Raw genomic sequence first — 26516 nt, forward strand, 5'->3', positions numbered from 1 at the left:
CCAAGACTACAAGACAGAGACATGGCATCAATCAGATGGAGATAAAGTGATAGAGAAACAAAAGGATTAAGAGGAGCCAATACAGAAAACTGAATCAGGAGAAAGGGTGGCTGAATGTTTCTCATTACACACTCCATGCCTCCAGTTAGTTTTACATGCACATGAGGACAGAACGTGACGACAGGCAGGAGGAATACTGAGAGGGGAGCACACGATGGCTGAACAACTGACTTGAGATCAATGTCGCCAAACGCTGTTGTCTAGTGATACCAGATGAGCCTTGATGCAGTCGAGTTGCCGTGTGCTGCAGGTATTGTTCCACAAGACTGGAGCCATGTGTGTGTGAAGAACGGGGATGGCCAGTAAAGGCTGTGTTTGTTTTTCTGTGGCTGTGCATGCATAATATGAAGCAGGATAGTCTCAACAACTCACGTCATCCGAAAAGCCACATGGTAACAAATTCTCACAGTTGCCCACATTTGTACTTAATTTCTATGGTAAACAGGTGCCCTGGTTTGCACACACACACGCACGCACACACACACGTACCCACACATACTGCTTTAACACTGGCTGAGGCATGGGTACATAATCTGCTTTGGTCAGGTTACACCCTGCCAGTATGTGAGTATGACGAAGTATTAAGGCCATTTAAAGGGAACATTTATGTCGAGGAAAAGTCGTAAAAGTAAAATATTGTAATATTACGGGGATAGTGTTGTAAATCTACAGGGATTAAGTTGTTATATTATGAGAAAAAAGTTGTAAATTTACGAGAATTAAAGGTTCAGTGTGTAGAATTTAGCGACATCTAGTGGTGAAGTTGCATGCTGCAGCTGAATACCCCTCACCTCACCCTCCACTTCCAAACATTAACGAAAACCTGTGGCAGCCTGTCATAAAAACACAAAAGGTGTTTAGTTTGTCCAGTTTGGGCTACTGTAAAAAACATAGTGTAGCGAGGACCTGTTCCCGATGTAAATATAAAGTATTTGAATACAAAGGGACCATTCTAGGGTAAAGATATCAACAATTTGTTCAATTTAGGCGATTAAACACTAGTGAAAACATCACTAGGATTATGTTATGTTCAGTTTCTGCCACTTTCAACTAAATCTTACACACTGGACCTTTAAGTTACAATATTACGAGAACAAAAGTCCTAATATTACAAGAAAAGTCGTGAATTTATGAGAAGAAAGTTGTAATGTTACAAAATAAAGTCACAAATTTACAAAATAAAGTCAGATATAATGAAAAGGCAGATATTCCGAATAGAGTCGCAATATTAAGAGAAATAAATGCATATATATATAAATATAAAAATATGTCTATTTTGAAGAAAGAACCAGATAGACTTGGAGGAAATTGCCTCTTTGCGGAGGAGGAAATGTTTGGTAGTGGAGGACTGTGAGGCTATCTTTGATTATGATAATTATAACTTTTTTCTTGTAATATAACGTCTTTATGCTTGAAATCTCAAAATGATTAAAAAAATATTCCCTTTTTGCACCGATACTTCATTGTAGCTTAAAGATGAAGGAGGAGGCATGTAACAGAAGTGAAAGATCTTCGACAGTGAATGAGAGGACACAGAGAAGAAATCTTTACCTGAGTGAAAACAGCACCAGATGCTCCAAATTCTCCTTTTTGTGCATTAACACATAGCACTGAAATAAGCCTGTTGTGTTTATTAATGCACATGAAACCTTAAAGGCTTGTATGGCTACTGGGAACTGTTTTATTTTGTTTAGTTGAGCACCAGTGATTCATTGGAGAACCAAAAAAAAACACTCAAAGTGCTTAAAGTCCCAAGGGACACACTGTGACATAGCTGTTACAGCATGTAGGTGAGGAGCAGGAAAATATAGACAGGAGGTCACAGAGGTCAACAGCTGACTGGTTTTTTTTCAGTGACTTTTGAACTTACATGGAAGGAAGGCAACCTGACAGAGCCCTGGAGCGGAAAGTGGAGGTATGAGATAGTCAGCCTTTCTCTCTTGAGCTGAGTTAGCAGCATCACAATCACTCACTATACCTGCTGAAAAGCAACCCCCCTTCTTCCCTCTGCTGTTGTGACAACCTTTAACTTCTGACACTCGTCTATCTCCCCCCTTCTCTCACCTCTCGCTTGTGTCCTCGGCTCTGTGTCCACTAAAAGGCTGGAAGCCGGCTCTCTGTGGGGATGCCGGGCTGCACGGGGAGGCGTGGCCCGATCGCCCAAGGGAGGCCCTGCGGCTCCGCCTCCTCTCCAGACCTTGCTTTTTGTCCCCACCCTCAAGGCTGGCTCGTCGGCGGTCCCGGCGTCCTGCTGGTGGCGGCTGGCTGTCGTCGTCACCATCTTCGTGCCGTAGGGTCATCTGGGGGGAATGTTGATTGAGTGTGAGGTGACTGGTGCTTCCCAGAATTTTAGTATTACGCAACTGTGCTATAAATACTGTACAGAGTCACATCACATCATGTTCACTGGACGTGAGCAGCCCTTAATAACTGAAATCTGATCTTTAATAAAAGGCTTCTATCAGATTGCAATGACTGAACATGAACGTGCATGTGCCTCAAACCTCATAGATGTTGAGTTGCTCAACCAAGTCCAGGTCAGTGCCTTTCCGTCCCAGGTGTCTTTGGGACACTATCTCCATGCCCTGCTCCTCCAGACCGTCCACCATATCATAGAATGAATCCTGGTCTGGCAGCGATGAGAGTGTCTGCAAAAAAAAAAGGTCAAGATGTAACTGAGGTTTGATATCCTTTTGATGGCTAAACTCCAGAATATGACCTACTATTTTTTTAAAGGATGGTGGCAAAACAGAAAAATATATCATTTGTTGAACTTGTGTATGTGATTCTGCTAAGTTAGACACTTGGCCATAGAACCAGGTTCAAAACCCTTGCAGTGTGGAGCCTGTGCCTGATGGTAGGACCACTGAAAGGGCATGCATACTACAAAATGATGGACAAGATGAAGACTTTCAGTGACATATGGGCTGTTTCTAGTGAAATTCTTTTTTTGATTTAGATTTTTTTTTTTTTTAATCTTGTTTTTATTTATTTTGTTTGTTTGCTTGCACTTTGGGGATGATGTAGCAGAAAGCCTCTTTTAAGCAGCATTAGAACTCAATCCCTCCATAATCTATAACGCTTATCTTTTTGAGAGTCAATGGGGCCTTGGTCAAGAGGGGGGGTACATCCGAAACAAGATCCTAGCGTATCGCAGGGCAGAAATATAGATATTCACATTAACACCTACTGACTTTAGAACTCTAGAGTCTTCAATTACCCAAATTCCCATTCTGCATGTGTTTGGACTGTGGGAGGAAGCTAGATAATAACTATACAAACACAGGGAGACGATGCAAACTCTACACAAAAACACTCCGACCGAACCAGGATTCGAACCAAGAACATTCTTGCTGTGACGCTAACCACTGTAACACCATGCCGCCCCCCCCAAAAAAATGACTCAATAATAAAAGAATTAACACACTCTGGTACAAATAAGAAATTGTATGTTATAAAGCACAGATGTCATAACAGAGGTGTATGATCTTCTATCCAGTTCTTATATAAACATTCAGTAAATAGAATATATACCTTATTGACGAGGGTCATGGCATAGACCAGCAGCTCTGTGTCCACTCCATCCTTCTCTTGTAAGATCTCCATAGCATTGGACCACGGCTTGCAGCCTGGAGATCACAGATTAAAACATTGTTGAGTTGTGTTGTTTCTGCTCAACCACACACACCTTCCTCTAAACCCAAGCCATTAGATAAGCAAAAATCATAATGAACAATTAGAGTTTTCTGTACCTCTCTTGGCGTCCACAGAGGTGATGGCTTCTATCAGCAGTGGAGCGTTGGACTCAGAGTACTCCACAAACACCAGCAACAGCTTCAGGGATGTTTTCAACACCAGACGGAACTAGAGCAGAAATACAAGCAAATTTGCACAATGGAATTGGTGATGCGGCAATATTAAATTATAACTATATTTGATTCCTGTGCATACATCATGATATATTTTAGATATATAACAGATTTCTTGGCGGAAGTATGTGGTATATGTCAGGGAAGAAGACTTTAAAGTTTGGTGCGGTACTGGATCAGGGGGCAGATCCAGAATTATTTTGTACAACTTTCACTCATATTCAGGGAACTGATATCTATGAGTGTGTGAAATTTGGTGCAGCTTGACTTAGGGGACTGTTGGGCCTTGGTGAAGGTGTGCACTCTAATGAGTGCCATTTTAGTGATTAGACAACCAATCACACGGCACAGACACAGACCAGGATTACATATAGACCTGATATATTCAAAAATATTATTTATTTGAATAATATTTCAACTTTGTTTTATTGAAGAAAGTGCGGAAGGTTGTATTTCATCGTACACTCACTGTATGTTCTATAATTTGTCCACATTAAATAAATAAATAAATATATAAATGGAAACAAAGTAACGACAGGCTTTAGGCGCTGGAATTAAGACTGATACTTCCAGTACAAATACCACAGTACCACAAAATCAGGGGAAAGTCACCAGCCTCAGGTCAGGACACAGAATACAAATCAGTAGCAGATGTGTTTGTGTTTATGTGTTACTGTGCACAGAAGCTAAAAATATCGACCACCAAACAATGGATGGGCTGCTGAAAGCCTGCGTGTGTCTGTGCGTGTGCTCGCAAATGCTTGGGTGTAACTGGAGTAGAGGGTGATTTAGTATGCATGCGTGTTTTTACCTTTGAACCAACAAGAGTGTACAGCCACTGGATTGTCTCAGCGTGACTGATGACACCATTCATCCCGTCTACGTACAACATGATCTGCCCCAGAGCTGAGAGAACAACACAAACAAATGGTTAGACAGGCAGAACAAGTAAATAAACAGGGACTGTTGAAAAAGCAAGTGTGTGTTGCTTTTATATGATCTGGTACTTGACATTTGTTTCTTCATTTCATTTACACTGTGACTGTGCTGAATGACCTTTGCACTTAGTATTTATATTTTCATATTAATTCCAGTCTTTCCCTATTCAGAACCAGGGCAAGTGCCTAGCATGAAAAAGCATGTGTCTTGTGTATCAATCAAGAGTTGTACATTTTGTGTTATGTTGTTGGGGTTATAAGAGATTTCCCACAGAAACCAAACCTCAGAGTTTTTACCTTAATGTGTAACCACGCCCCCTTTCGACCTTGATGACTCACAAGGGGGTCTCACTGCCAAATACTCTCATTTATATCTCATCCCTTTTATATTGTGCACAGCAAGAAATTTGTTCTTTCTTCAAATGCAATCTCTCCTTTGATGCGGAGGATGAGAAACGAGCAGTGGAGAAAGCTATTCGACCATATGGCAATCTGATTAAGGAACTGTAAAGCAAGTATTAAACGACGACTATGATGCTCTGTGGGATCTCAAAGACTTTTACAATAATCAAAGAAATTACCTATTGTATGTGACTCTTACTTCACTTCAGCTTCTTATTCTAGATTTACATCTTCACACACACATTTCAACAAATTGGTGCATATTTGAAAGCTTGTGTCATATCAACACACAATCACCTTATGCCAGCTTGGTTCTTTCACCTGACAAAAAGGCTTGTTGTATAAATAAAGAACTGTAAATGCCCTCCTCCACAGTGTGTTTTTACTGGTGGGGGGAGTTAACAAGTTTCAGTGAGGGGTTCAGGGGACCACAGATCCTCTGACACCACCGCTCACTGCTCAGAGCTGCCTCTGTAAGATTTATCACATGGCTGCCGATAGCCAGTCATTACACAATTAACAGCAAACAAAGACACTCTGTAATTACGCTACTCATGAAATGATTATCTGTGACACATGTTTGGAGAGGGGGAACTATGGGTGTGTGGGGAGGAATGTGTGTGTAGGTTTAAATGTGAAAAATGAAAGCAAGGCCTTCTCTTTGGAACTTCAAGTGTATTTACTGATGGTGGAAATTATGGGAGGCATGCGTGTAAGAAATGAAAAAGCTGCAGGAGCTAAATGACAGCGGCTCAACAATGCCTACACTGTTGTGGTCTCTTGTGTTCGCTGCGATCTAAATAAGCCACTTCTGTTCTGATCAGATGTGTGGTTGTTTAATCAAAACATGTGCTAAATACACCACAGTGTCATAATAAAAAGCTCACGGAAGCACAGAGCTCATTACAGACAGAAACAGGAAGGAAGTGTCGGGAAAGACAAAGACTGAGTGTCAGTCAGTCAGAGAGAGGGAGAGAAAAGAAGAGAAAGAGAGGAGGAGGAGTGACTTTGTGAGAAGATCACGGAGGAACTGTCCCAGAGATACAGCTGCTCTGTGTGGGAACAGCACTTCTAAATTTACAAATAAACATCCACAGTTTTATTACTGAAAAAGCACAAAAATGCACTGGGACGAATTACGACTCTGTCAGCAGGACAGTTTGTCCCTGACTGTCACAACATGGAGGAATCAGACCGTCCTGCTGGATCTACAGCAGCCATCAGATTTACCTTGTTTCTCTTAACTATATTTATTACCTCCGTCAAGGACGTAATGTTTTCACCCCTGTCTGTTTGTTTGTTGGTTCATATGTGTGTTTGTAAGCAAGATTACACAAAACCAACTGAACAGAATTCCATGACACTTGATGGAAGGTTGTGGTATTGGCCAGGGGAAAATCCCTTTCATTTTTGGTCTAGATCCAGAGCAAGGGGCAGAGCATTTTCATCTTTTCCCCAGGGAATCATGCATGGATCTTAATGAATAAAATAAGGCACATTTAGGGAACTGATATCTATGAGTATGTGCACTTTGGTGCAGTTTGATTGAATTGAAGGCCTCTATTTGGCTTTGGTGGAGGTATGCACACTTTTGAGTGCCCTCCCAGTTCATATGTATATTCTATCACGTATTTATAGTATTAATAGTTCTTATTGGTAAATAACTTACTGTGCACTCACTAAATCTGCTGTGTTTTATTATTGTTCAGTGTTCTGATTGGTTTTATATAACATACATATATTGGGGAGAGAGAGAGAGAGAGAGAGAGAGAGAGAGAGAGAGAGAGAGAGAGACTGTACCTCTTAATATGTAGTTCTGGTAGTTCTGGTCAGCTTCTGCTCCCACCTTGATGAGACACGTGAGACCTTCAGCCATCACGAACTCATGGACCAGATCTTTGTCATCCTGAAGCATTAGACAAGTGTAATAAGTTAAAACAGTAACTGTTACTACATACACCACAAAACCACAAAACCAAACATCTCCCACAGCTCATTACCCGGTTCTCATTTCTTACCACATGGTGGCAGTGATGTGCATGATGAGGATTTAAATTGGTACACCCCCCACAAACAAACACACTGAAGCAGTCTGATACACACTCCAGATGTCAACAACAGTGTACTTCGCAGTTTTTCTTTTAAAACATCCCTTCATACTAAAATAAACGAGGAAGATGAAAACACTTTGTCTGAAAGTTGTCTGAACAGATGCAGGATTCTTTAGGTTCACTGGGTACACTCCCAAATCAACACAGCTCCGTGTGGCTTTACGTTCATTCAAGAGCTTTTACAGGGAAACAAACATGAGACTTGGGTGAAAACAATTCGCTAAATTTGGTTTGGCTGCTCTGAGTGAGTGAGTAAAAAGGAGGAGATGTGATAAATGCTAGTCGACAAAAAAATGTAAACAGTTTAAAAGTTCTCACATCACTGCTTTATTTAAGAACCCTGTGTTGTCATATTTGCATGCTTTTGTTTATTTGCCCCAGAAAAAGCCATCGGTGGCTTACTAACTTGTCTCAGCCTAAAATAAGGATTCACACACACACACACGCACACACGCACACACGCACACACAGAGACATACACAAGGAGAGAGATGCCACGTTGATTGAGATCCCTGTCATCATGGAAGCACACAGTGGCCACAATAACCAACTGCAGAAGAATGGACTGACTGTAATTGCATGTGAAGTGTGTGTGTTACCTGAAAAATTTGCTTCAGAGAGAACAGTGCTCTTCTTAGGTCACGTCCATTGGAGTTATACAGTCTTTCTGTAGAGACAAACAGAGACACAGACGTTGTTATGGGACTATACTTCAACAGACAGTAGAAAAAGTATGACACAAGTAATGCAAAAGTGTTTCCGCCTGACGTCAGGCAATGTTTTGGGCACAATCTATTTCCACTGCACATATTTCACCTCTCTCCAGTATTCATATTCTTCATTTTCAATAAATCTTTGTAATAAAATTAGTCTCAGCTGTGCAGAAGTTTGCACAACACTTCGGCCGGCTAGAGAAACAACGCTGCACGTCGATGGAGCCGGTCACACCATTTGGCTCTGATCACCTGAGGTGGGCACCTCATTACACGCTTTCGCCGCATCCTCACTCACAGAGCAAAACGTGCAAGGTCTGTCTCTCTCTCTCTCTCTCTCTCTCTCTCTCTCTCTCTCTCTCTCTCTCTCTCTCTCTCACACGCACGCACGTTACAGTAGTGATTAGAGCTGTATCGGAATGTTAATGAGCTGCTGGCCGGAATTCAACTGTGAAGTATTCAGGTCACAACACAGAAACCATTGGGACCAACAGATTATTCCGTCACACTGATATTTAGCCCCATTATTTCTACCCTTGGACACAACACATCATTCCTACAGTACCTTAAAAATAATGTAGGAATGTATCATCACCCTTTAAAGAGTTTCTTTGGTACTAAATGTTGTGTTTATAGTACTTCGTATTATTTACTATGTTGTTATATTAATATTATCGCCATCACTTCATTCATGCTGTAATATCACACTACAGCTTTCTTTTCTTGTCTTTTAAAGTGTGTGTTTATGTCTCTATAAACATGGGTTGACAGAAAAAAAGCCTGTAAATTTGTGTTTTAGATCAGACTGATCATTTTCAGGGTGCAATTTATGTTGTACTGGATTTTACTCTACACTCCAGTGTCTCAATCATTTTGTGCACCCCCAGGATTTACAAATATTTGCATAAGCCTGTAATACAGTACTTATATTGACATGTGCAGACCCCTGCAATGATGCAGACATCAACAGAAATCATTTTCCAAAGTGCTCTGCATTAAGCTGAAAATGTCCATAATGACCATTTGTGCACATAAGAACAGTTGTGCTTTCAACTGTGTGTCAGCGGGGGGGGGGGGGGTTCAGGAACCTGTGTGTGTAAATCCTGAGTTTGCGTGTTGTTCATAAATCGTTCAGTCCATCAAGAGGGAGGTGGCTGGTCAAAAGAGTACAAAAGTGAGGGCAGGGCAGGACAACACACTCCCCCTGATGTGGGCCCAGACAAGGGCCAGCCAGTCTGTCCTTCTGTGTTGAGCACAGCGGTAACCGTCGCTAAGCTAGACGAGGCTAACCCAAGGCCAGGGTCAAAATCATTATCATTCCACACACAGAAGAAAGAATTACAGGCCTGTCTGTGTCTCTATCTGCAGTACCCTTCGCCCGAGGTCAGAATTCATGACATACAACTGTGCTAGTTTACAGTAGAGATAATCAAATGATTGAACGTGTTTAAATTGTAAAAGTGCTAAGAGGCAACACAAAGATGAAAAAGAATAGGAAAGGTTGGAAATATTCTCGACACAACCATCAGACGGCCTGTTCATTAGCATGCATCTTCGGTTATCTGTCTGTCAGAGGGGATAACTGAGAAAGTTGGAAATAAAGTCAAAATATGTTTGTCATTATTGTCATCAATGTAAATTGTTGGTATTTAACCTTTTTAACCCAGTTCAACCTAAAACTCTTTCATACTGTATCCATTTCCCTGAAATCATTTGGGCAAGTCCATTCAACCCTCATCGAATGCTAGAGATATATTTGTGTTATCTTTCTTGAACATACTGTTACCAGTATCTCATTTGACACATGACGACAGACTCTGAACTGTGGCTCAGCTTTAACTCTTCAAATAACCTGTTTAGATTGATTTCCTTGTTCTTTTGACTCTTAGTTTCCCTGGAAGTCAAGTGGCCTCTTATTGAGGCAGGAAACACTTCATCTGGCCTTTGGGTGTCAATGGTTCATCCAGACGACCATGTGTAATGTCCGTGTTCTTCATCAGGCCACGAGTGGGGCTGTCAAGGTAACCTTTACCAAAATGTCTGCTGTCTGTCAGGAGCATGTCAGCGGCAGCGATAAGGCTTAAACTTGGCTTGATTCATTCTGGTGTACCACTGGTTTCATGGAAGATAGCCCTAAGTCTCTTAGCTAAATAGACACAGTGAAAGAAAGACAGGAAACGGGGTAGAGAAAGTGAAGGCTATGGCCTTGTGCGTAGATAAAGATGGAGGACGTGTCACCACTTCCACCCACTACCCAGAAATGAAGCTAATATAGCCTGGACACAAAGTGGGCCTGGTCCTACAAACACAAACGTAGCAGTGGCGAACCTTCACCTCCCATTCATGACCGAGTGAATTTGCTTCCTGTGACGAAGCATGGCTTCTCGTGGAGTTCAACTTCAGTGAACTTTGACCCGCAACATTTGGTTATGTGTGACCTTGCCTCAATTATGGAGTATCTAACAGGAGAAGGAACCACATTTGCAAGGTCCGACATAAAAATCTGCTCAACCAATCAGGAGTCAGTCTCAGCTGTCATCCATGACATTTTATTCCATTTAATAACAGCAAATAACTAACTAAAGCTAAACTTGCAAGAAAAATAACATTGGAACAAACAGTGTGACAAGAACTCCCTAAAAATGACAGAAACCATCTTTGAGAAAAGTTTGATGTGTTTTTTTATGTATTGTGACATAACCCTTTTGTCCTTTTTTATAGAAAATAAGGACAAACCTCATCAACGGACAAGTTTTCTTTTTTTCTTTAAGTTGACATGTAGGTCACACCAAATGAAATATAAATAACATAATTTAAAACAGACTTGAGGTGAGTGTACACATATGAGCCAATCACAAAATGCAGACCAGATATATCAATTTAATAATAACATAGTCTAATTTCAGTGTACTGAAATACAGACTTAAAATAAATGTATCTCGAAACTGCATGGCGACATTGGCCTATTGCACTGTAACTGAAATACTGTCCTACCTGGAGACAGATGATGCACAGTATGAGGAGATATTGTGACAGAGATAGGCTCCATAAAAAGACAACGGGGGATGAGATCGATGAGCAATTATGTAGCCTCTGATAACACACCCATAATATGTGTATGGTATTTGAAAAGAAGATCCACCTGTTCCACAGATTTATTCTTGAATCAAAAAGTTTTGATGTCCTGATACGAAGTACAAAGAGCGTTTTTTTCAGACTTATATTAAGTGTTAATTAAGTTCTAAGATGTTTTTCTGAAGTGTTGTCATGACAATACTCCATAATCACCTTATAGCTGCTAATAAAGTCGTGTCACTAATTGCCCTGCTGCTCATGCGTAAACAGAGTTTGACATGCTAAATAATCAATCAGCCATTTTCCCATTGGCACAAAGAGCTCCAGCTGTCTGAACACAGCATGTCTGGAATGATGGTGCATTCAGGCTGGAAATAATTCAAACAAACTACTCTCACCTTCAACCTCTTGGCCAAACAGCTTGGCATAACAAAATTACTTCAGAGCCATTATCTCTCCAGAGGTGAACTGACATAAAAATGAAACACAAACTAAGAAGATAAACATATCTTAATTAGATGTCTTCATCTGGTCTGAGAGACAGAGCAGCAGATGTGAGAAAAAGTGAAAAAGAAGGAGATGAGAGGGATGGAATCTGTCTTTGGTCATTCTCCTTTTTTTTCCTGGCACTCGGTTTTATTATTGTCACAAGAAAAGCTAAAACACTCACTGGGATGTGTCATTGTGGCTTGTGCATGTGCTCGTACACAGTGTGCATGCATGTGATCGCGTGCACGCGCCCATGTGCGAGCCGGGGCCTGTGTTTGCTGAGTGCAGGAAGACTGAGGAAGGAAAGACAGAAAGGCTCATTTCATTTATAGGTTTGCTTGGAGTTTTACTGTTTTGTTTTGGAAGACTCGCAGTTCTCGTCCACACTTTTTCACCATGACCTCACATGCCCTGCAGTGTGTCAGCCCTAACGAGTCGTTGAGCCTCTTATTCCATCTTCAAAACTTCATTTTCTTAAAGTAAGGGGAAAAATCTGCCAGCGGAGACACTTGTTTCCACTTGTTTTTGATGTAGTCACTTCTGTTGGTAACCTTCTGCTTTAATTACCTCTCAGGTTATGTTCTCAACCCTGTTTGTTTTGTTTGTTTGTCAGCAGATTTACGCAAAAACTACTGAACAGATTCCCACGAAACTTGGTGGAAGAATTGGACCTGGACACAATTTTGGCACAGATCCAGACAAAGGGACGGATTCTGGAATTTCTTTACTTTCTCTTTTCTTTTCTTTTTGACATTATCGTAGATTTCCCAGGGAGTGTGACGGACACTCAGTATCTACAGGCTCTCTACTGTTGGTTATAATAGCAGAGCATTGCATTTGTTAGAATGCTCTCTCTATGTTCCCTCAAGGCTTAGTGTAAATAATTAAGAAAAAATTATCAATTATCAAGAAATAATGTATTAATTTATTGCTCTTGCAGCGGAAGATGAATGATTATGAGTGTGTGTGTTTTTTACTCTGGAGACACAAAGGAAAGCAACTGGTGGACAGTAGAGTTGCGCCTCAAACTGCCACTGTGTCAAATGAAATACTGAAACTTTGTTGCTCTTATAACTCCACTCAGCAGAATCTGCAGCAGCGCCCCAAACAACCTGTGCATTAAAACAAACATTAAAACATTTTTAAAGGCCTATTTAGGGGAACGGCATCTATTAGTGTGTAGTATACGTGTATTAGTGTATTCACATACAAATTCTTCTATTTGCCTTTAATGATGTTAAACAACACATAAAACCTATAAAACATGGTAGATCAGTTTGAAATCTCACAGCTTTAACACAAAGTCAACAGCACAAGTGAGGACTTGACAGAGTCATCATATCATCCAAAGACCTTTTGTTTGTTTATCATTCTGTCACTATTTTGAATGAATCCCTCCAGAAACTTTCTGCACTCCACTTGTTTCAGAAGTGGAAAATTGCATTGGAAGAGCTTGTATGTGCATTACAGCACATGTGCGTGTGTAAGTGACTGTGTGTGTGTGTGTGTGTGTGTGTGTGTGTGTGTGTGTGTGTGTGTGTGTGTGTGTGTGTGTGTGTGTGTGTGTGTGTGTTCTGTAGTGAAACAGGGATTCCCTCCGGGCTGAGGCTGCCTGCTAAGTCGCTCAGGAGTGGTCAGATCCCTCCTCCTCCTCGTGCCATAATGAGATTAGTGCTGTGACCCTTCAGCTTTGACTAATCCCTCAACATTTACTGCATCATCTACACATCTCCAAACAGAAAAGCACACAGGCCAGCTCAGGCTACATTGGGTCTAATCCACAGAAATTATCTTCAGAAATACACTGTATTTTGCTGTATACTACTAAGTGCAAATTTGGAGTCCCCAGTTGAGTGTGTATAGTCTAATTCTACTTATTTGGCCTTCACAAAGGGCAGCTAAAATCTACTACTACTGTGTTTAATTCTCAGATTTAACAAAAGGCAGCCAAAGTTGTTTCTCAAAGGTGACCTAGTTAAAGGAGCACTGGTGTTAAGATGAGAAGTAGCAGACAAGGAAAAACGACAACAAAATGACAAATCCAGTAATTTATGAGCATATTCAATGACGCCTCTATGTCCGTGTAGGGGCTTCAATCAATATTTTTTAATTAACAACAGAACCTGAGACTACTTGTAAGTCAAAGTGGTCACTTGTATAAACCCAAAGAGAATTATCACCCAACTCTGTATTTCCTCTCAGCTCTGCAGAGCCTTTTAGTCTAGAACTTTACTGTTCTGGTTCAACCACATGCTCTCATAGTCTTGTTTTTATTTTTCAATAAGGCTGCTCTCCAAGAAAGTCAGAAACCCGCGGTGCATTACCTGTACCTAGTTCTAGCACTAGGACTGAGTTTAAAAACGATTTTTTTTTTATTATAAAAATATGAATACTTAAAGCTACTGAATGTAACTTTTTACCAGCTGTATTTTAATGTGAGGTGCTGTCAAAGACTTATATGATGGAGACTCATCAAAAATCCTGGCAGAAGTTCAGATATATTCCAACAAAAGGTGTTAGAGCAAGCCTCACCCTATACTAAGAGAGAAGAGAAGGACAAAGAGGTGTGAGCTAATGGATGTCGATCCAAAAGTGAAGCCACTTAGCAGCCAGCAGTTGGAAAACATCACTATTGCCAGGTTTTTTAAATGCAGGTTAACCCACTAAAGAAGGTGATTGACTACTTTTCCATTGCCAGTTGAGGAGTTGAGCAAGATTTTAGTCGCTGCGAAAATAATTTTTGACCTGTTGAAAAAAAGCTTAAGACTAATCCACAATTTGTGCAATTGCTGAGACATCGTGCATTGAAGGATGTCGGTGAAGGGCTGAGTAGAGTGTAACAGAGCAGGAAGAGGGATTCTCATGCTAGCACTAACTAATTTCATTAAGTTGTGTACTGTAGCTTTAAAATTCCCAAAGCTATCTGGGCTTGTTCTCTGCAAATACCTGTGCTAACCTGCCTTTGTGCAAAATTGTATGTGTTTGCATTGGTTGCAGTTATTGTAAGTTGTTCAGTTATGGCTGCATGATTTGTAAAATGTCTACTTTGTGGAAATCAGGTTTTCCACAACATGCACAAAAGCATTATTTTAAGTTTGAATAGACGATAGCTAAATATATTGGCTGCCCTGAGTCATGACAGACCTTTAATCTGCTGCACAGTCAATGTGGACCTGCCACAGTGTGTGACTGTGGACCCACTGGGACTGTTGTGATTCAGGAAGGTTAGCTGACTCAGGCTAACCTAGAGATCACATCTATGAGACCGTCTTCTGAAATAAGAAGCACGTTGTCTTTTCATGGTGTTGTATTCCCTGTGCTTTGATCATTTTAGTGTCATTCATTTTTATTAGGTCGCAGGATATTTACGGATAAAAACAGACTGAGGTCGACCAAGGGTAATATTATTCAGGAAGGTGCAACTGTTTGTGTGCCAGGCGAGAAAGGGGCGGGTCACAGCTGGTGGTCCTGAATTTAAGCCCAGATATAACTGCTGACTCGTGTTTCTGGAGGATTTCATTGCACCCCTCTAAAAAAGCCCCGACGCGGCTGTCTGGGCCAATCAGTCATATGGGGTGCACACTGGAGTGCTTGGTTTAATCCCAGGAAGTCTTTTCCCTCAGTGCACTGGTATCACGCTAAATATAGGAGTGTTGGGTATCAAGCATAGTGTAACAACACTAGATACTGCATGGGTTGAAGCTCTGTTCAGGTCAGGCGGTGCACTGTGTGTGTGTGTGTGTCTGTGCTGCCCTGACTTTACATTCAGTCAATGAAGAACGAGTCAAGTGGACGAGACAATTTTCAGCCATTTGCAATGTAATTTCATGTGTATCACAAGTTTCCAATTTTTCTTTGGAAAAACATGGCATATTTGTTTTCATTATTTTGAGACAACTCATTGTAAAATTCCACGATGCTTTAATGTTGACCTTTTGCAAGTGATATTTCTCTGTAAGAGTTTGCATTTCGTCTCAGTACCAATGTGCAAAGCCGCTGGGTGGTATTTACTTCTTGTGTGCACACATCTGTGGAGTGCCATGTCCATTAATCTGTACTTAGAATAAATACTCTATCAATCTGTCAGACGCTGATATAGTTTGGACAATAATGCACGACTTCAGTCTCATGTCAAGTGAAGTGAAAAGGAAAAGTTGGCAGGCGGCGTGGGCCAGACTGCTGAGGACAACTTGGTTATTTTGCGACTGTCTATTTTTTGTGTGTTGGTCTTGGCATACAGTACGAGCAGCACTGGAGGCTGCTGATGGTACGGATGACGATAGAGGCCCCATGAGCTCAGTGTGTGTGTGTGTTTGTGTGTGTGTGAGAGAGAGGGGAAGAGAGACAGAAAGGGAGAGTGAGACCTCCAAGGTTTTACTGTGGGATTCGTGAGATTTAAAGAATGGCGACGGACCTAGACGGCGATTACACTAAGCTCACCAGTGACACACACATGTACACACACAAAGTATGTTCACACATCTCACAGGCAGATACAGCACAACTTCAGGCCTAAAGGCAAACGTACTGTGAATGGAAACACTTGGGAGTGAAGGAAAACAAACTTTTTTATATGTTTCCCATAAATCCACCCCTGTAGAAACAAATGGCTGCTATATTTTATTGGTAGCACACTTATATATACTACATAATACATACCTACACACACACACACACACACACACACACACACACACACACACACACACACACACACACACACACACACACACACACACACACACACACACACACACACACACACACTTAAAACATCTCCAGACTGTAACCTCGAACACTGAAGGACATCAGATGTTAAAGAAGCTCGGAAGCAGATGTCTTCAGGAAGGCAACTCACTGCCCAGCACGTGCGCACACGCACACAGAGTTGTGTCTCCATGACTTCCAAAGACATTACATTGCCTTGTCATTGATTTACTGGAGACTTACTCCAACCTTAATCCACAAGAAAATCTAAACCTAACTTTAACTTTAACCTAAACCTAACCTCATCTCAACCTGAACCTAGACTTAACCTTGAAATTTAATGATTTATGTTTTGCGGACGACCTGGAACACATACACACTCACAAATAAACTATGCCCCACCACATGCTAAGACCAGAATACCCTCTGCCCTTCACATGCACATTTGTCCCAAAACACACGCACACACACACACACACACACACACACACACACACACACACACACACACACACACACACACACACACACACACACACACACACACACACACACACACACACACACACACACACACACACAAACACACAAGAATAGTTACCCACAACACAAACATAAATATACCCTCTGCCATCACAGTCGCTGCATCATCTCCCACTCATAAACACACACAGACATCTTTAGGTAGTTGTGTTCTGTATCCAGAGAGACAGTGATGAAGCATTATATACTCACAGAAATATTTCAATATATTGGATTTTATACTTTATAAGCAGCCTGTTAGTTTAGCTTAGCATAATGACTGAAGACAGAGGAAAACTGCCTGCATGGCTCTGTCTGTCAGCACCTCTAAAGCTCACTAAATAACACATTATATTTAATGAAATTTCCATCACCAGACAGAGTGAGCAGCAATATTCTGCTCACTACCAAAAAATAGTCTGGCACATAACTACTATTAAACCATGACGAGTCATGGGTACACTTTGGATTTTAAATGAATTAAACAAATAATATATAATGTGAGTGATTCCTACAGGTGTTGATTGGTTGCTTTGGCCTGCCTGTTTCCAGTCCCTATTGTAAGCTCTAACCCGCAGTTGGCTAACATTTAAATCATGTGTGTGTTTACTTAGACTGTAACACTTAAATGTATTTAGAAATCAATCTTTTGTTCAACTGCTGACGTCGCTTTCTGTGCATCACAGTTGTTGTGTAATTGCATTTGATCTGTGATAGTGCATTCTTATAAAGTGTGACCTGATTTTCTGCAGCAAGTAGCCTGAAACAAAAGTTGATTGTGGGAAATATGGCAGTGTTCAAGCCCACATTCAACTGTGCACATGTGAAACAAGCGTGTTTTCCCTCGCCCCCCTCCCCACCCTTTGTCCTCCTGTCTCTCTCACTCACTCACTCACTCACTGTCAGCCTGTGTGTCTCATGCTTGATGTTTGTGTCATTGTTAATTGATTCACTGGGCATGTGCAGCAGCGGTGCATGACAGAAATAAGACTTGAAAATGAAAGAATGTGTGAATGAAATGAGAGACAAAAAATACATATTGCAGAGAGAGAGAGAGAGAGAGAGAGAGAGAGAGAGAGAGAGAGAGAGAGAGAGAGAGAGAGAGAGAGAGAGAGAGAGAAAGGTATAAGTGCAGTATAAGAGGTACACACACTTTTAAATTTTGCAAAAGCTTTAAATCCAGAATTGAGAAATTGTCATGAACATCGAGGGCAATTATGACAAGTCAAACAATAATGTCAATCAGATTTCAGTATCTAAACCATTAATTTGTGGGGTTTTAAATGTATCAGGCAGCGTACTTTTATAAACAGTCATCTAAATAAATTGGCTGGATTGGGTTTATAGAAAAAAGAAGGCGAGCCAATAAGAGAGAGGAAGAGAGGCATAAAGGAGAGAAAAGAAAGGCGCAGAAAGAGTGAGAAAGACAAACACAGTAGAAACAGACAGAGAAACCAGAGCAGGACTAACAGGAGCCAAAGTGAGCAAACACAGAGGATATTGGAGGATATGTGCTGCTTGCTGAGTGGATTATAGCACGGTGAATTCAAGCTCTGACTCATACCACACTTACCTGATATTATAGCCCTCACTTGTTTGTGTGTGTTTAGGGGGATTCCTTAATATCTTTGTGGGGGCCATTTTAAGCAAAATTAGGACATTTTGAACGGTCTTTACTTTTTATTTGGTCTTAGGTTAGGGTTAGGCATTTAGTTTGGATGGTTAAGGTTAGGGTAAGGGGCTAGTGAATTAAATATCTCCTCACTAAGATAGAAGGACAAACGTGTAAGTGTGTGTGTGTGTGTGTGTGTGTTTGTGTGTGTGTCTGTCTGTCTGTCTGTGTGACAGATATAAGTCTTATACTAAGCAACTTTAGTGTCAAAAAGCTAATGTGAAATACTGTATAACACTACTGAATGCATACAGTATTTTCACATGCATCAGTTAGCAAAGTGCAGCCAAATTAATTTCTAGTTGAAACTTTCAAATCAATATATTTTGGGAATGCACATTATAGTGTAAAAGAACCACAGTGTGTGTTGTTGTTGTTAAAAGAAAGCAGCAGCTGTAACTGTAACACTTTGGCATAACTTTCTCTATTTTCTGTCCTCACCTGGAAGTCAGCAGACCACAGAGCTATGACATAACTCGAGGATCTACTTGCCAACTGCTGCTGCTGCTCTGTCTGGCAGGTGCATTTCCTCCCCGCTTTGTTTTCCCCTTGTGCTTCCTTCCCTAAGTGATTTACCATTTCCCTGGAAACCGGCCCTCTCCCCATCTCTCTCCACACATTCCCACATTCCCTAAACCCATCATCTCCAAAAGCCCATGGCCGAGTAAGACGCCAAGCCTGCAGATTCTCCAGTGAGCGCGCTGGATGTTTAGCTTGTGGTACTTGTAATGTTTTATTGCATTATGTAATCGCCTCAAAATGATTAAAACAGACCAGCCAGAGGTTTTGTGCAGACACATTCGGGTGCATGTATGAACAAGCCCAGACTCACACGTGTGCACAGGCAAACACACACACACAGACACACACAGACACACACGTAGGGATACTGTATATTTCTTACTTTCTTCCAGCAAGCACTCTGAGACTTGGGAAAGAAAAAAAAAAGCCCAGACCGCAGTGAGTGGTGCCACAGCACAACAGTTGGTCTGCTGATGTTTGTCAGCATAATAGAGCCCAGGGAAAACCCTGCCACATCCACAGTAAGCACAACACTGTGACATATACACAGGAGCCGCCACAACACAGCAACTGATAACAGCAACAATGGAGACACACATCATGCAACAGGATTATAAAAGACAGAAATAATCACATAATATGGAAATGTGGAGCCGGACAGCTGAGCCTGATGTCCAGTGTGCATACTTGTTATTGTTCTCTGCTTATAGCAAACTGCAACAGAAACCAGATTAACTTTTTTTTAGCCCAGTGACCCTTTCACCCAACATGATCTACAGCTGCAAGACAGCAAGTTATTTACAGTTAAAACACAGGTTGGAGAAACACTACAGCAGTGGGAATGGAGAACAGCTTCAACATAGATGCATGTTACAGGCATGTTATTCCACCACATCTGCTGCTCTACACCTCCACCCCTAATGTCTCATCAGATGATCTCTCCATCTCCCACAGCATTAAGTTAGGCATGACTCATGTGGGCGCAATGCTCTCGGTGGCTCCTCAGGGTCTCAGCTACTGGTGTGGGTAGAGGGAAAACACTTTCTCTCTGTGAAATACAGATGAGAACCGAGAAGGTTGCCTTCTTTTTGGACTTTAGGTAATGCTCAGATCATGAGTACAAACACAAACATAAACACATGTGCACATAGCACAGCTAAAAATGACTGAGTGACAGGTCGAAAACTTGTCAAGGCATATGCAAACAATTAGAGATACCAACATCGGAAATGCCTCCATTACTGGCGAAAATGCGAGGTTGGGTATTGGCGAGGTATTGCAAATCTATGTACTGATCCACTACCACGTCTAAAAACTGCAATTTTCTTTTCAGGGAAATCACTTCTTCTTTGCTGCTCCAAAGCAGTTGGGCTGTACTGCAACTGGCAAGGACTGTTTTTAGATTGGCTAAGAAGAAGCGATTTCTGGTAATGTAGCGTTAGCCAGAGCTAACTAAGATTTCAGCAATTTGGTGATATTTCACGCAAACAGCGACATGAACCATATGCAAGATTTCAGTTTCAAATGGTGGCACTGTTGTTCCCAATTACATCAGTAGAAATCTCATAAAGCATTTAAAGAACTATCATGTGAACGAGTGCAATGAGTTCATATGATGGCCAACGGCAAAAAAGGACAAACTACAGCACCAAACTTCGGAAACCGCATTAAAAATTACGTGACAAATCCAACGAAGACAACCCAGAAGCAAGACAGATGACCAAAAAACTTGTGTCGTGCTCATTGTTGTGTATTCATCGATTTATGTATTTGTGTTCTTTTTCAGTTATGAATGTCACACAAGAAAATTTACGTTCCAAGTTATTCATTCTCTGTATGTATTTGTTTCTCATAGGATTTAACCTGAGCCATACAACAATGATAGCAATCATCACTTCCATACAGGGTCAGTAGCATACAGCTGTTATACTACATTGTATGAGTTATTATTTTCTTAAATGGTATGGTATCGGATCAGTACTCGGTATAAGCCGATGCGCAAAGTCTAGGTATCGGAATTGGTATCGGGAATCGCTATTTATAAGCACAGAAAAATGTCCTTGTTGACTCACACACATACAAACACACAAATCATAAAGCGACAGCTCCTTGAGCTGAAGCCACAGGTGTCGACGAGAACAAAGTGTTAGGAACCGTAAGTGATGCTGAGCGGAGTAAATATAGATTTAGAGAGCAAAGCATGCAGGCCAGGAAAAGAATGAAATGCAGGGGGTTAAACAACAGAAGTGCAGAGTGTTTGCGTGCAACCAGTCGGGAGATGTTGAAAAACTGAAATGGGGACAAATGGACAATGTAGGGCAAAGTAAAAAAAAGAGGATGAAGTAGCAATGGAAATGATGCCAGATTGAAAAGTAGTTAGTAGCATGTTGGGAAAGGGTAGCACAGATGCTAAAGGGCAGCGTTTTAGCAAAACCATATAATGGGTCTGGAGTTTTATGACTGCACAGCCACAGATGTTCAACTGTACACCACTGGCCCCTCACAGCTTACCCATTACCCACTGAGCATTATCTCCCTGTCACACCATGCCATTACCAGGCCTTATCTCCCACAGCGGGGGGGAACAGCACCACAGTAAATCGCTGTTCAAACCAGCTGTGGTCATCTCATTCTGAAGCATCTCAGGCCCAGAGTACTGTGCACCCCCACTGGTAAAGCAACATCGAGCGCTGACTGCTGCTTTGTCACTCAAGACCACCATGTCAGTTTAAGCTTATATTTACAGAGATTTTGATCTGTTCAACCCTCACTGATACCATCAAATCCTCAAAATATATCATTACAATGTATAAATACAGCATAAACTCTTCTTTTGTAAACGTGGTGTGAGGACAGACGTATTTTGTGAGTTGTGAATCCTGTGCTGAAAGGGAGGGATGAGGTTGGACGGACAGACGAGGGAAGACAGATGAAACATTTTCAACATGATGCTAATTTGTTATGTAAAAACACGACAAGACAAAATCAAAGAGAGTCAACCTTTACTTCACCTCACCCTCCAGCTCCCGCCTCTCCTTCACTATACTGCAGGGGGTGGTTAGAGATGGATAATTGGGGAGCAGAAATCCAGCAGCGCAGAGGCCAGTTTTTTTTGGGTTTCTTTCGTTTTGAGTGGAAAAAAAAGCTAAAATCCACAGCTCACTGCCAAGGGATTGAACGTGCTCCAAAACACATGCAAGGTCTTTTGTTCTGCACTCCAGTTCTTTTGTTTCACCTGCTGTACCACTCATTACAGGGAGCTTTACCTGTCAAATAGCATAGCCTCTCCATATTTGATAACTTAAACTGTATTTAATTACCGCATACCCTTTCACTTGAGGAGAGGCTGGGAAATGAGACACATGGGAAGAAAAAACACTTTCTGGATTCTGGAAACTTTCTGTCACAGTTACTTGTATATTAAGCCGTTTGCAATTGAAAGGAGTTGAAGTTTGTACTCAGCCTGTAAGTTTTATATGAGCTTTTATCATTTCTACATTTGAATTTATTCATTAGACATATTTTGTATTTTGTTTTTATGTCAAATGTAGAGCAGATAAACCAGGTAATGAAGATCATAAAAACAAACACTAGGTATAACATAGCTAGAGCTGACGTCACTTGTATGCTCAAAGATTTGTTCTTATAAAACATAGACTGTGTATAAAAATGGACGATGCATGTCCACTTCTTTCTACTGTGCGAAATTGAAGCCAAAATAGCCCTGATATGGGTGCTTCCATCTCACGCTGATGACATAACTTGGAGGAAGAGTCTGCACAGTAGTGATCATGGAGTTGAACCACAAAAGGCAACTGTCAACAAAACAACTCTAACTCTAGTGGCTACCTAATGAACAGAGTGAAGCATTTCTCAGCTAAATTTGCCTTTTGTTTCTGGGATTTTCTTCAGGAATTTATAGAGTCCAAGCCCTAAAAAGAGGATTAAAGCTGAACTGATAGCATGGAGGCCAGAGACATGATTACAAGTTAATGTTTAGCTCTGTATCCAATGGATGTGTAAATAGGTTCATGCAAAACACTGTCTCTAGCATAGTTTGCCTGACACATAGAACTGACATGTATAGTTTCTGACTGTAAAATGTCCAGATGAGTAAATACATTTGCCACAAAAATAAAATAAGGGTATCTTATATCTGTCAGTAGATTATAGAATATAATTAATAGGTCTATATCTAATATGTTGCTAGAATCTGTTGTAGGTGACCCATAGACCTTTCCTCTGGAGCCATTTACCATACTGCCAACAGCCAAGATCCACATTCATGCTCCCAAGAGGATGAGCCCTTTACATTTTGGACACTTTTATGACACTAAGCCATGTCATAAAATAATTGTCTAACACATTAAGCAGATGATTGCTCTTTTTACATCACTAAGTTTGATGCAGCCAGATAATAACAATGATTAAATCCACCTCCCTAACAAAGTAATAACATTGACACTTTACGCATATTATGGGGTGTAAGGGGAACTGCTAGTCTTGTTGAATAAAAATCTGGCTGATTATAGCTTATAAAAATAGTGCCACAAGAAAACATTCAAATCATTTCTGTACCACCTATCAACATTATTCCTTCCAGTTCTCTTGTCTCCTCAATCAACCCTTTTGGCACCCCTTACTTCCTGTAACACATTTAGCTACTGGAGGTTCAGCGCTGCGCTTCCTTTCCCCCATGTTTCTGTGCTGTCAACACATTCTAAAGATATCACCTCCACTTTACCCCTACCACCTCTCTGCACCCTTCAGCCACGGTCCACAGCGAGTGCACTGCAACCCTATATACAGTCTATGGCTCCAACGCTAATATTAACCCTAAAACAAACGGTTCTGATCTGACAAGACTGCTGAACACGGGATAGACTGAGAGAGGGTGTGTTAATATGGGAGTGAGAGAGGGCACACAAGCAGATTTTGAAAGACAAAAGAACAAATTAAAATGATGAGGCTCAGGCCAAACCTTACTCAACCTAAAACTGAGAGGAGACTGAGGACAACATTAATACCCCAGTCTTACAGTGGGAGTTATGTAGTAAGTGCTGGATCATCAAAGTGAGACGATTAAGTCAAGACACAGGACCACAGTCTTGGCATTTATACTATTGACATTTCCAAAGTGACAATTTCGAGATGGACTTGGGATCTCACAGAATCGTTCATGATCAAACACGACTCCAGGGCAAAACGAATGGAGGTGATGGACAGCTGGTTGCACGTTGGGTGTGTATACGATGTTTTGCACCAAAAAACTAAATACAAGAGAAACACTGTGGATCACGTCATATAGGGCAAAATTGGCTGATACATTCTGCAACATCAGCTGGAGGTGACTTGGGAATAAAGTTTTATTGTTAGTCTCAAACAGGTAGCTGCTGCTACAAGCTAATTCTATTGTGATCATTAGAAATGTAGTCATTTACTTTCTCTGACCTTCCAATGTCATGGAGATACATTTTATATCATTACTGATCAGTGTCTCTGTGATGCCTTACACTCAGCTCACTCTCGTTAGGGTTTCAACTCAATGTTCCATTTCTGTTGATTTCACTCTACTGGATTTCAAGCAGTGAATACCAAACATGTTTAAGATTTACGGCTGGAAATCCGGGACACTCAGATCCAATCAGTAACATTAAGATTATCTCTGTAAATGCCTCACGCTACAGGATCATTTGGGCAGATAACCAGACTGACCTCAAATATGGAACAACCTGGCAGTTGTCGTGAGGGGCGTATACAACCAAAAATCTGCCAAGTTATCCTCCAGTGTGGGTCTGGCATTAGCAGTCGTGCCAAGAAATGCCAAACAAAGCAGTGTTTCTATTAGTGGCCTTGAAATAAGATCAATAGATGACTGAAGAAGGACGGAAACCTTAAAATCTTCCTAATATTTGACCCTAATACAATCAAATCCTGATATTTGCTGATCAAGCCCGTAGATTAGGAGAATCTGTCAGGAATTGATCCTTTCTTTTGCTTTAATCATAGATAGTAAACATTAAGCATCATGCGGCATCATCAGCGATCTACGTGTATGCTTAGTTCAAACATGTGATCCTCCACCGACCATCTTGTAAATCGTAGATCCTTGATTATACAAATAATCTTTATCCTTGATTGTGACAGACTTTTCATTTAGTGGATAGTACGCTGCCCATTACTCGGGCGATTTGAAGGTCAAGTCTCCGCAGGATTACAGAGCGATAAAGGGCTCGATGAGTGGACAGCTGAACCGACTCACTGCAGCAGCAACTGAGAGGGGGGTGGGATCTCTGAAGGAAATGGATCTCTTGGACTAACTCAAGCTGTCTGATTATTATACGTCTGTTTAATGCAGCTGAATTACAACCTGCCGCTCCAGAATATCAGCTTCGCTCCCGATCAGATTGCTGCCCTGAATCTGTGCCATGCCGACTGAAATCTGGTGTGCGGTCAATACAGTGAGCAAAATCATTATGTTTGGCCCAGGGCAAAATGTCACTCGTGCCATTCGATAGGAAATGCCTCTCATGTTGTAATGATGCAGCCTTAAATATATGCTCTCATAGGAAGCTGGTTTTTAAAATAGTAGAGACAAGCAAATATAGTAATATATACAATTACATTGGCAGGCCCATTAGTGGCATGCATGTAGACTTTCTATTATTATCACACACAATATACATATATGTATTTATATATTCACATGTTTTCTCTCCTTAACACCCTCAGCCCCACTCAGTGTGACCTTTCACCTCCTCACGTTCTCAACGAATGAGAGTCACTAATTCTAGGATCCAGAATTAGCACTGCTATCACTGGCATGGAGAATGTGAACCATGCAGACTATAGTCATGGAGGAAAGGAGTGAGGAGCACTGACTCAAAGGAAAGTAAGACTAAGAAACAGACTGTGTGTTCACCATCTTAGTTTATCTTGGTTTTTGGTCGTAAACCAGAGAGAAACTTTGATGTGATGGCAGTGCCACATGAGTATTTAAAGTACCATGATGTTATTACAATTGGTCCAGAGGGGGACATGAATTTTTGTACCAAATTCACAACAATCAATGTTAGTTGCAGAGCTATTTCAAGCTGGACCAGGGGACCGAGTGAGTGAGCTAAATTTTCCACCCTTTCAACTCTTTCAACTCTAATGAATATATACCAATGTGAAAATTCTACAGATTTAAAGGTTATCTTTGGTTTGGGGGTCATTAATCTACTTAAGTCTATGGAGTATTAGGACCACCTAAAGCGAAAAAAATCTGAGACTTTATATAAAAAAAGTCAAATATTTACAAAAATAAAGTTGAATTTTAGACCACGTGTCATTTTAGAGGGGAATATCAGATGATCAGCCTGTCGTCTGTGTTAAAATGAGGAATATGGAACAATTTTTAAAGTTATACTTCAGAATAAGTTTCACAACAACAA

General features: G+C 41.0%; 1 protein-coding gene across 7 annotated transcripts in view; it reads right to left on the minus strand.

Moving 5' to 3' along the window:
* fhod3a (formin homology 2 domain containing 3a) overlaps window positions 1-26516 on the minus strand; it is a 57183-nt gene that overhangs the window by 18999 nt on the left and 11668 nt on the right. For 5 of the 7 annotated variants that reach the window (XM_034599759.1, XM_034599757.1, XM_034599754.1 and 2 more), the window contains exons 4-11: window positions 7980-8047; window positions 7070-7175; window positions 4741-4835; window positions 3813-3924; window positions 3595-3689; window positions 2565-2708; window positions 2125-2360; window positions 1931-1957 (exon numbers count right to left, since the gene is read on the minus strand). In XM_034599759.1, coding sequence (XP_034455650.1) covers window positions 1931-1957; window positions 2125-2360; window positions 2565-2708; window positions 3595-3689; window positions 3813-3924; window positions 4741-4835; window positions 7070-7175; window positions 7980-8047 — 883 coding nt within the window. The remainder of the gene's footprint in view (window positions 1-1930; window positions 1958-2124; window positions 2361-2564; window positions 2709-3594; window positions 3690-3812; window positions 3925-4740; window positions 4836-7069; window positions 7176-7979; window positions 8048-26516) is intronic. The other 2 variants (XM_034599760.1, XM_034599758.1) reach the window with 1 other exon arrangement.

Source organism: Hippoglossus hippoglossus, chromosome 11, assembly GCF_009819705.1.
Source record: "Hippoglossus hippoglossus isolate fHipHip1 chromosome 11, fHipHip1.pri, whole genome shotgun sequence".
NCBI classification, from domain to species: Eukaryota; Metazoa; Chordata; class Actinopteri; order Pleuronectiformes; family Pleuronectidae; genus Hippoglossus; species Hippoglossus hippoglossus.